The sequence below is a fragment of the Marmota monax genome, unplaced genomic scaffold (assembly GCF_021218885.2).
Source record: "Marmota monax isolate L192 unplaced genomic scaffold, Marmota_monax_Labrador192_F-V1.1 WCK01_AAM20220418_F8-fsc00051, whole genome shotgun sequence".
In the NCBI taxonomy this organism is placed as follows: domain Eukaryota; kingdom Metazoa; phylum Chordata; class Mammalia; order Rodentia; family Sciuridae; genus Marmota; species Marmota monax.
This window is the reverse complement of record NW_026695202.1, coordinates 14,307,537-14,318,718: the sequence shown is the minus strand read 5'-3', so window position 1 is coordinate 14,318,718 and position 11,182 is coordinate 14,307,537. Positions and strand designations below refer to the sequence as shown.

Genomic DNA, 11,182 nt, shown 5'->3' with positions numbered 1-11,182 from the left:
CACGTTCCTTGGCCCCCTTCCTTGGCAGGCTTGGGAGGGACGCTGGAGGTCCCCTCTGTGCCAGGAGAGCCCGGCCCATCCCCTGAGAGGGAGCCCTGTCACATCTGCCAGAGCGAGGGCGGGGTTTCCCAATGCAGTCCTGCTGATTTAACATCAAGAGCCAAAACCAAAAAGGCCCCGCTCTCAGGCCTGGCCCTGGGGAGTGGCCACAGCCAGGTTTTAGGAGGCTGCCGCCAGGCTGTAGTAGCTGGTGGCAGGAGAGGCGAGCCCTTGGCTGGTGCACCACACTGTCTAGTCTCAGTACTCCAGACAGCTGCCTGGACAGGTCAAGGTCACTCACTTGGAAGCCTGGGGTGCAGGGACACCTCCAAATCCTGGTGGGTCTGGGCCAGCAGAAAGCCTTGTTTGCTGGGGTTGGCCTGGTCCCCCGCCCCCATCCCGCCAACAGGGTATTTCAGGGCCACCCGGAGGGGAGAAGCTGGTGCCAAGCAGGTCAACTGGCATTCCCAGCCCTGCCAGTGTTGTCCTAGGCAAAGCCGGTTGAGGACCCAGGCAGGGCCAGCATGGGACGCTGGGCCTGGGCTCAGCATCATGGGAGCTGTGGGAGCTCACGTCCTCAGGGCACGACCCACCCACCCTCAGGGTCTGGAGGGTCCCAAGAGGGTGCTGAAGCCTGGCTGGTACAGCCTCACCTGGTTGTGCAGCCCAGAGCCACCCACAGAGACATCCTGTGTATCACAGCCCATCCCCTCCCCACAGTCAGGGGTCCCATAAAGGCCACCGTGTGGAAGGTTAAGAACTTTACTCGGCTTGTCAAGCCCTGTGCTCTGAGGGCGCAGCGGAAAGCGCAGGACACTGCCCCGGAGGTGGCTGGGCTTGGACGACCACCCCCAGAGCCGCTGGTGACCCCTAGGCGGAGACCCGGACAGACCAGCAGGCCCATGTAGTGGCCACGCCAGCAGGGGCACCTGACGGGCAGCGGGGCAGTCCTCAGCAGGCAGGCGCCTCACTCCTGGAGCCGCCCGCCACCGCGGCGGCCCTGGTTGTCCCGCCACACGCAGTAGTTGAGCGTGGTTGCAAAGGCCAGCCAGGCCAGGTAGGGGTAGAGCAGGCGGGCGGCGGGCGGGCTCACCCGGTGCCAGGCCACGGTAGTGGCTGTCGCCGCCCCGCTGATGAGCAGGAGGTCCACCAGGGCCTGCAAAGACAGGGACAGGGTGGCCTGAGGCTCCACAGCCAGAGCGTGTGCCCAACAAACCCTCCAAGTCAGCCGGTCTCAGACCCGTCCCACCCCTTGTCCAGGCCACGCCCCTCCTGCTACCCACCATTCCTGCCTGGCCCGCCCTGAGGGGGTAGGTGACAGCACCCTGAGGGGACACAAAGTTCAAGGGGGCGTGGAGGCTGGGAGCCTCCAGCCTCCACTGAGGGCTGCCCTGGCCTCCAGCATTTCTGCAAGGCTCCAACAAACGCCCTGTCCCTGTGCAGCGCTGTCCATGAGGTGGCCCCGAGTGGGCCAGACTTCCCGGGTGGATTTCACTTCTCAGCAGGAGCCGTTCGGAGCAGGGCTGGGGCTGGGGGCCAGCACGGGCGCCTGCCTGGCTCCGTCTGTCCCCAGCACTGCGGGAAGAGCCGCTGCCACTGGGAAGCTCCAGGCCTAACGGGGGCTTTCCTCCAGGACGACCCCGAGCCCCAGCTGGCACCTGACCACCCTCAACAGGGCCTGCAGGGCTCCCTTCCTCCTGGGTGGAGCATCAGCCCATGGGAGGCCCCGGGGCAGGGGTCCTCCAAGAGCTACGCCCACAGACCCCCGCCCCCCAAACTCCACCCGTCTGGAGGGGATGTCCCAAGTGCTCAGAGGGGACATCTCCAGGGACCAGGAAGGAAGGCCAAAGGTACACTTACCCAACCCATTTGTCGGGCACCAAAGAAGATGGGGGGCCATGCCCAGTTCAGGGCCAGCTGCCCAGCGTAGAGGCCCAGGGGGACCACAGCCTCGTCTGTGAAGCCCCCCAGCTCTTTCCAGACCACGTAGGAGCCGTACCTAAAACAGAGGCTTCTGGTCAGGACCTCACCGACCTCTCAGATGACAGTGATCGCTGCCACTGACTTCTGTGTAACTCAGGGAAACTGCTTAACCTCTCTGGGCCTTTGTTCCTCAGAGGATTGCTGTGCGGATTCAGGTCAACACTTAGTGCAGAACCTGGCATGAGGGACTCTCAATAATTATTTGACACTGTCACCTTCTATGCCATGAAGGAGAAGCACATGGGCTGAGTGGGTGCAGAGGAAGCTCTTAAGCTAGCCAGGGGCAGCCCAGAGGATGGGCCATTTGGGCAGGCCTTAGAGGATGAGGCTTTGCAGGGGAGGGGACAGGACATGCAAAGGCCCTGAGGCAGGTGTGAGCCTAGTCTGTGTGCCTGCAGGGTGGGGTCTGGGGCCCAGGGAGGGCAGATGGCAATCTACTGGCAGAGGCCACAGGGGCAACAGCCACATGCCACACCTGCAGGCCCTGCCCTAGCACTTCCCCCGCACTGGCCCATTTCATCCTCAGGACATTGCTGTTTGGTGGCAGTGTCATCCGCCCACTCCACATCAGGAAACTGAGGTTCAGGATGAGGACGGATCTCTCGCAGGCACTGGGGGACAGTGCAGCAGGCGACCATGGGGAGCCATGGGGTTGAGGGGCTGGGCCAGGTCCATGCTGCATTTGGATCTCCAAGGTGGAGGTGGGTCAAGGGCTGGGGGAGCCTCAGGAACTGGAGCCAGGATGGGGGAGGGGAGAGCAGAGACCCGGAAAGTCCTCAGAACCCGGCCCACTGGCCTTGAGGGCCCTGGTGACACCCAGATTCAGGGTCATATTCCCATCAGAATCCCTAACACTGGCCCAGCCTCTGCTACCTGCCTTGTGTACCTGGTGCCTTCAGGACCATCCTGTGCTGGGAGGGCGCAGCTGGGATGCAAGGAACATTCCAGAAAGGGCAGGGAGCCATTGGGGCCTCCAGGGGACGCTCTTCCCCACCCACCACTTTCTTCCCTCTTCAGAGACTCTCAGGCCTCGGGAGAGCTCCTGAGGGGATCCCCACTTACGAGCCTGTGTTCTTGGGCAGTCCCTGGTCAAAAGGAGGATTCTAGAAATCAATTCGGATAGTGCCTGGCACCGGGCAGCTCAAAGGGAGCTGCCATCGTGGCTGCTGTTGGCCACCAGAGAAAAGCACCTGCCACCTGACCCAGCTGGCCTTTATACACTGCAGCGGCCCAGACAGGGGTGGCAGGGCCTGGGCGCCATGGGGCCAGCCGCGGGCCACCCTCCCAGGGAGCCCAGGAGAGGGAAGCTCCCTGTGCAACCCGCAGGACTGAGGCCCCCTCCCTGCTCCCCTGCTGGGGAAGGGCCATCCTCTGAAGGGGAGATGCCCCCCAGCCGCACACCTACCCCATGGCTGAGTAGAGAGTGCCCCAGACGGGAGCCAGCGCCCAGCGGGGCGGGTGCCACGAGGGCTTCTGCAGGGTGGCGTGCCAGCGGAGGCCCTCCCCGCGCACAAAGTAGGAGCCAGCAAAGCCCCCCAGGCTGGGCAGCAGTGTGAAGCCCACGGCGGGCACCCAGGGTGGAGCCATGGCTACTGCTCTTCCAGAAAGCTCTGAAAGAGAACACAGGGCTGGGGTGAGAGCCGTCCACTCCGAGGAGCCCGGGTCAGCCCACCTCCTGCAGGGTCTCTGGCGTCCCGGCTGCGCGATGCTCCATCGGTGTCCGTGCGGTTCAGAGGCGGTGGGGCCGAAGACTGAGGCCAGGCCATGCCAGCACCGAGCCACCTCCCAGCCCTTCTCCTCTATTTCTATTTTGAGACAGGGTCTCATACTAATTTGCATAGGACCCCACTAAGTTGCCCAGACTGGCCTCAAATCGGTGATCCTCCTGCCTCAGTCTCCTAAATTGCTGAGGTTACAGGCCTGGGCCTCTGTACCCAGCTCAAGTGGACCTGTCTCCACCTGAACTTATGTTCCCACCCAGAAGCCCCCAGCTGGCCGGGGGCTCTCGGGGGCTCTCAGGGGCCCTCTCTCCCCCAGGCTTCCCCTTAGCCACTGGCCAGCTTTCAGGGTCTCCTGTCCTCTCAACCTTGATCTCGGGTCTCGGGCAGGGACCTCTCCCCTCCTCCTTGATCAAAGCCAGTTCGGGTCCCCTCCATCAGGAAGGCCTCTAGGTCTGCCTCCTCCTGGGCGGGTGCCCACCGGGGCCCCGGAAGGCAGAGCTTCCGTCCTGCCTCTCACAGCGTACCCCTCTCCCTCAGGCAGACGGCGGGGCTCCCCCACACCTCTCCTTCCCTCAGCCTCACTAGGACCTCAGCAAATCACTGACTCTCTGGGCCTCCGTTTCCCACTCTGTAGACAGGACATTGGCACTGCCCACCGTGGGTCCCTCCAGTGGGCAGCACCAGGGAGTGGCTCTGTATACAGATGTCTCCCCACCCAAAGGGCCCACCCTCAAGCCACTGCCCCTTTCCTTGTGTACAAGAGATATAAAGTAGGCTGCCCTGCGTCACACCAAAGCCTGCCCAGGGCACAGTGCTGCTCCCACCCTGATACTCAGGACTGAGGGTGGCAAAGGTTCAAGGCTGGGGAGGTCCCCTGGCCCTCTCCTGGCCTCTCAGGCCAGATACTGCCACCCTGAGGGCCACAACCCTCCCCCTTTGGCAGGGGCAGAGGGAGCTGGCTTCAGGCTCCCCGTGGTGCTGGCAGGCCGTGCCCCCTTGCTCAGCCCTGGGCTGAGGACCTAATGGCATCCAGCACTTTGCAGGGCTCACAGCTGGGAGCCAGCCAGGCAGCAGGGAGCAGGGGATGGGCGTCAGGGGTCTGGATGGGGTTGAGGAGCTCAGCCCTCAGAAAGGGCAGCACTGACTGTGGCCAGGAAGGAGAGGCTACAGGAAGGTCAGTGAGCCCTTCCTGCAAAGGGGCACCAGAGGGACAGGCAGCATGTGGGGAGGAGGAGGTGGCCCACGAGGGCTGCAAGTGAGGGAGGGCAGGAGGGCGAGGGGCTGCAGGGTGGCTGGGAGGGGGAGTGCCTGACCAGGGCTCCGGAGCTCAGTGAATATGGAAGCAACCTCAGTGCCCAACAACTGGGGACTCAAAGACTGGTCAACCCTCAAGTCAAGCTCTGGAGGACCTTTTATTTCACTGACTTTACCTTATTCATTTTTCAGGGATAGGGATCAAAATCAGGGCCTCGAGCATGTCAGGCTAGAGCTCCATCACTGAGTGACATCCTGGCCCTTCTGAATGGCGAGACAACTGTTCTCAACATGACCCCAGCAAAGAAGGCAGAACATGACCCTGGCTGCAGGAGGACCCAACTGTGGCAAATAGTAACAATGACATAGACACCCACTGCTTAAATTTAACAAATGCATTAAGACAATGTCAGAGGTCATGGGCATGCTGACCATCCTGGGAATGGCCACCTGCCAGGCCTGGCGAAGCTCGCACTGAACTAGCATCCTCCAGCCCTTGCCCAAAAGGGAGCCAGGCCACCGGGTCCCTGTCGAGGAAGCCCCAAGGCACAGAGCTGTGGAGGCTTGTGGCCAAGGCAGTTAAGAGCCTGGCTCACCACTGTATCACCTCAAGCAAGCTGGCCACTTCAGCGGCTGCTTGGCTCTGCAGTGGGTCATGACCCCTGCTCTGCCTGCTTCATAAATGCCTCAGCAAAGTGACAGTATGTGGGGACCATAATAAGCCCTGTTCGGTGCATCCAGACTCCCCTGGAACTCGGCAGCCTGGGCACCCAGCGGGCCTCAGACACAGGAAGCAGGCGCGGAGGGGCAGGGCAGGGCTGCCGAGGGGCGGGGCAGGGATGCCAAGGCAGGAATGGAGCTGCCCAACCTCGGGTCTCCTCGTGGTGACCCGGTGCCTCTTCCCAGGTGCACCCAGGTTATGTCCACTCTGCCCCCCACTCAGGGCCTCCCCCTCTCACAGTCCCTTCCATAAAGGTTAAAGCCGCCACTATAAGACAGATGGACGTCAAGACCCCTTGATCCACCCTCAGAAGTAGGCACACTTCTGCCCCCAACACTAACTGCCCGCCCCAAGCCTGAGGAAAACCAGGGGACCCTGCAGAGGCACATTCTAAGCACAGGGGACCCGCACTCTGTACCCCACGAAAGGCCACAGTCACGAAGGGCAAAGTCAGACACAGAGGGCATGTCAAGCACAGTAGGGGTCCAACTCTGCACCTGGAGGGCCATGTTCAAAGCCAGCCTCAGCAACTTAGGGGGGCTCTAAGCAATGTAGCAAGACCCTGTCCCAAAATAAAAAATAAAAAGGGGCTGGGATGTGGCTCAGCGGTTAAATACCCCTGGGTTCAATCCCTAATATCAAAAAAAGAAAAAAAGAAAAAGAAAGAAAAGGCGGCAGCATCCCAGTCTGGATAGGACGTCACACATCACCCAGTGCCCCCACGCTGCCCTCTGTTAACAGAGTCAGCCCTGACCCTTGGACATCCTGCTCCACCTGCTGCCAACCCACCAGCCTCCGTGCTCCTGCCCCGGGGCCTCCCGGGCTCCTGCAGGCTAGTTTTTCTTAATTGAGGTGAAATTCACCAATTTAAGACCAACCCGAGGAAAGTGCACGATTCAGTGGCCTTTGGCATAATCCCAGAAAGTTCCCAAACATCCTCATCACTGCTTGCCCCTGCCCTGAGCCCCTGGCACCCAGCGATGGTCTGTCCTGGACACTCGATGGCCACAGGATCCTGCAGCATGTGGCCTCTGTGTCTGACTAGGGGTCTGTCCACCCTAACCAGGTGGCGGCACTTCTCCCTGCATTCTGAGGACAGAGGCTCTCCTGTCGCCCTGCCACAGCACCCAGTGGGGCCAGGCAACCCCCAAACAGGACTGGCTGTGGATGCCCCTGCCAACCCACCTTAGAGCCCACCACTCAAGACCCCGATGTACAAAATAAGCCAAGGCCAGGCAGCGGGTGGCCTTCCAAAGGCCCCAGTCAGAGGACAGGGTCTCTAATTGGGGTCCACAGATGGGGGGATGAGCCCCTGGCTCCCACCCCACTGTCTAGCTGCCCCACAAGGGCCACACTGTGTTTATGCTCGACAGGCCCCGGGGTATCAGAGGACCTGCCCTTGCCCTGCCCAAGATCAGGCGCCCCGTGTGGAGAGAGCCAGGCCCAGGACGTTTCCTGGGGCCTCTTGGGGACTGCCAGCTCCTGACTCACACCTGCCTGGGGGGACAGGCAGCGGTGGGTGGTGCCCACCAGGCTGAGTCACCCTGGGCTGGGCTGGGCTGGCCAGAAATCAGCTCTGAGATGGGGCCCAGTGGAGGGTTAGGGAGGGCAAGGTAAACCCCTGGCAGGAACCGGATCTGCTCCGGCCTCGGCTGCCTCCTAGGTCCGGGGGCATTTTCTGCCCTGCCCACTCCAGGGTTCCTGGGAGGCCCAGGGGAAGGAAGAGCAGGGCAGCAGGACCTCCCTGGAAACTCCAGACAAGTGAGGGGCCCTGGGCATCCCTGTGGGGGCTGCCCGCCCCACTTCCTGCAAGTAAAGAAGTGGCCTCCAGGTTCAAACCCAGTAAGACCACAGCAGTCAAAAAATCCCCTGGACTCTCCCTAAGACCTGGGGCCACTCACCAGGAGCACCCTAGGCAAAGCAGAGGACCCAGGACCTGGGCAGGGGCAGGTCCAGGCCTTGCTCAACTCTGGCTACCCGCAGGCCTCCCCAGCAGCCGCAGGGCGGGGTCGTCTGCCTCTGAGGCTCACAGCTGCTTGGCCCCCAGGGGGGTCTCACTACTGGTCCCACTTTCCAGATGAAGAAGCTGAGCCTCGAGAAGTCACAGAATAGTCTAGGACTGTGTGACTCCAAAGCCCAATGCGGCCCTCCCTCCGCCCAAGCTCTGGGCCCCATGGCCACTCAGTGCCTATGTCATGTCCCCTCAGGCTGCTAAAGGCAGGATCTCGCTGCCATCTTCACAGGGTCAGGAGGTTCTCAGGGCCAATAGCATCACTGGCTCCGGCCACAGTGCCAATGTCCCAGCTTCTGGGAAGGCTAAGTAGGGGATGTGAACTCTCCCCAACTGAGGGTGGCACCCAGGATCTCCTGTTCTGGTGATACCTCACTTCTGGCCCGGAGACCAGACAGCTCCTGGGTCTCAATTCCTGAGCCTCTGTGTCCGCATCAGTGAAATGCCTGGGCTACCTCCTGTGCTGAGGCCTCCTTGGAGAGTGACCCAGAACAGAACGGAGTGGACCTTTTCTGTCCCATCATAGTGTCCCCGTCCCCCCCCAACCTGGCCATGTGCCCAGCTCTCCTGCCTTGTCTGCCCTGAAGCCATAGCTCTCCTGGGGACTCGATTTTTAGAGTCAAGGCTAATCCCCCTGATAACATTTGTGAACTTTTTCATTGTGAAAGTAACCGGTGTGACAAGCAACAGGCCTAGAAGCCCCACGGCCAGCTGGCCACGGGGAGGTCGGCGCTGGGGAAAGGGACTTTATGGAGAGTGACCCATTTTTCAAACAAAGAGTGAACCCAGGCACGGCTTGCACGACCAAAAAGTTCAGTGTAAGAAAGGAAACAGAACCCCCAAATCCAAGTCATGGGAAAGCGGGGTGTGCAGAGGGTAAAGGTGGCTGGGCCCGCGGCTCACCGCCCCCAGGGCCCCGGTCCAGCTGATCCGTTCAGTCCGGGCCGCGGGCACAGGCGCGCAGAGGCGGCGCCGGGAACCAGACCCGCGGACCTCGGGCTGCCCACTCCCCTCGCGGCCGTCAGCCTGTCCTGCTGCTCCGCTGTCCTGCTGTCCCCTCGGGCCTCCCGGAGAGGCGGCGTCCCCTGCCCGGCGCCCGCCCCCTGGAGTCCCGCCTCGGTTCCCCTCGCAGCGCGCGGGCGGGACACCCACCGGGTCCGCGCGCCGGGACCCCCGCCCGCCGCCCCTCCGCCCCACTCACCCGCGGGCGGCGCGGGCTCCTCCCGGAAGGACGCTGCGCGGCGAGGCGGCGGCTGCTGGCTCCACCCCGTCCCTCCTGGCCTTGGCCTTGGCCTGGCCTGTCGCCCGCCTACCCGCGGCGCGCCTCCGCCAACCCCAGCCGCGGGCGGGTCCCTGCGCTGGGCGTCGCGCCAGCCTCGCTGTTCCTGTCTGTTCTATGGGGCAACAGTCACCCGTCTCAGGGGGCATAAAGGACAAAGCCAGCTTCGCCCCGGTTCGCTCAGCCCTGGCCCCCATCTCCGCGGGGGCAGCCCAGTGCCTAGAGCTGTTGCCCCTGGGCACCCCAGTCCTGGTCCCCGACCGCTGCCTGTTTCTCTATGCCCCATCTCCTCATTGCTGAAATGCAATGATAGGACCAGGAGCGCGCCAGGCCCTCGTGCCCCAACACAGGGCAGAGGGGAGACTGCCATCCTCACAGGGCACAGCTGCGCTCCAGTTTGCCTGGGTCACCCTCACTCGCTGTGCCTGACCTGGCGTCCACCCGGCAGTGCCTGGTACCTGCACCAGCCACTGTGGTTCATGGGGGTCCTCCTGGGGCCCAGGAGAGCTCCAGCTACATCTTCCCAGGCACAGCAGCCTGGAGCCTCCTTGGGACCAGCCGTGGGGGCAGCATCACTTTCCAGGGACCTGGCATCTTCCTCTTTGTGGCCCCTTTTTCCACTAAACACACACACACACACAGTTTTTGACTGTTAGCATAAGCACAAGTACAACCTGGGTTTCATTCACTCCTCCTTCTTCTTAAAAAAAAAAAAAGGAACATTTGTGTACCCCAGGAAGTATGGTGGCCCTCAGCCCAGTGCCCTGTGTTCCTACTGGAGAGGCTGCCAGCCCCGCCCTCTTCCTGTAAGGAACTGAGGGCTTGGCAGGATGACAGACACCTCCCCTCAGGCCCAGGGGAGGAGGCAGCACAGCCCTCCTTCAGCCTCACCCCCACTCTGCTGGGCTCTGTGCAGTGGGGCACCCTGAGAGGCAGGGATTGCTGTCCCCACATAGCTGCTCTACCCCAGGGTCAAGGGGCGGCGCGGAGGCCCGACCCTCATTCCACTCACAGATGAGGCCGCTGCAGGTCTTAGGAGCCAGTCACCCGTCTCAGGGGTCATAAAGGACAAAGACGCAGACGCAGGTGCTGAGGCCATTCTACTGTGCGTGCAGCCTCCCATGACTCCGCCTCTTGCCCTCCATCCCTGCAGACCCCACCTGATCCTGGAGCAGGGACAGCCCTCGCTGCCCCCAGCTCCCCTCTTTCCCTCCAGCTGCGTGGGATGTGACCACACCCTCCTGTAGTGGAATCTAGTCAACACCTGGCACTTGAGAGTCCGCTCAGCTGGCGCCAAACTGACAACCCGCCCTCCCCACCCCTGAGCTTTTGCGCACACTGCGCCCCTGCCTGGAGCGCCCTTCGCACCCCCTGGACGTCCCCACGTGCCCAAGCCTGCGGGGGCTCCAGTGTGCACCAGGAAGCTCCTCAGAACTCTGACTCCTTCCCGCATTCTAAGGAGATGGCGACCTCCTCCCCTGTAACTACAGAGCGCTGAGCTCAGGAGCCTGTCTTAGGCACTCGGCCTGTGCCCACCTTGAGAGATGTCCTCCTGGGTGTCTGGCTCTGGGTTGAGCCGTAGAGGATGTCACACACTCAAACCCAGACCCTGGCTCAGTACATGGGGAAGGAGATATGGAAAACTCCCTCGAAATTCCCAGAGGATTGACTCTTGCTCACATGCTCAGAGGTGAACCCACTTGCAAACAGCGTGCACTCAGGATTCATACCCAGGAAGTCCAGCCCACTCTCAGCTACAGTGTCATTGTTTTTTTTTTTTTTTTTTTGGGGGGGGGGTCTGAGTGCAAACTGAACACAGTGTTTCCTGGTATTTATGTATGTGGTTGCTTTATCACATAAGTAATCCATGTTTATTATAAAAGAATTAGAAAATACAAAAAAAAGAAAAAATTAAAACCACAGCCACCCACTTCTCAGCACCTGGACGGAAGCCCTGTGAGCACCTGCGTGAGCCTCTGTGAGCACAGGTGCAGCTTCCAGCAGCAGGACTGTCCCCTGGAAATAGTTTTGTAACTTCTCTTCTTCCCCTTACAGTAAATTAGATCTCTCTCTCTCTCTCTCTCTCTCTCTGGCAAGCATTTGTCTACATTGTTTTGTTTTTACTGTGAAATGTTCTCAACAGAAATATATATAAAATGTAACAATAGGAATGC

At 61.4% G+C, this 11,182-nt stretch overlaps 1 protein-coding gene across 1 annotated transcript; it reads right to left on the bottom strand.

Moving 5' to 3' along the window:
• Positions 1-787: 787 nt before the first annotated feature.
• Positions 788-9,055, bottom strand: Tspo (translocator protein). Its single transcript, XM_046429194.1, has 4 exons — positions 8,931-9,055; positions 3,428-3,632; positions 1,900-2,038; positions 788-1,195 (listed from the first exon to the last, which is right to left on the bottom strand). The coding sequence occupies exons 2-4, from the start codon at positions 3,607-3,609 to the stop codon at positions 1,007-1,009; spliced, it is 510 nt and encodes a 169-aa protein (XP_046285150.1). The 5' UTR covers positions 3,610-3,632; positions 8,931-9,055; the 3' UTR covers positions 788-1,006.
• Positions 9,056-11,182: the final 2,127 nt, after the last annotated feature.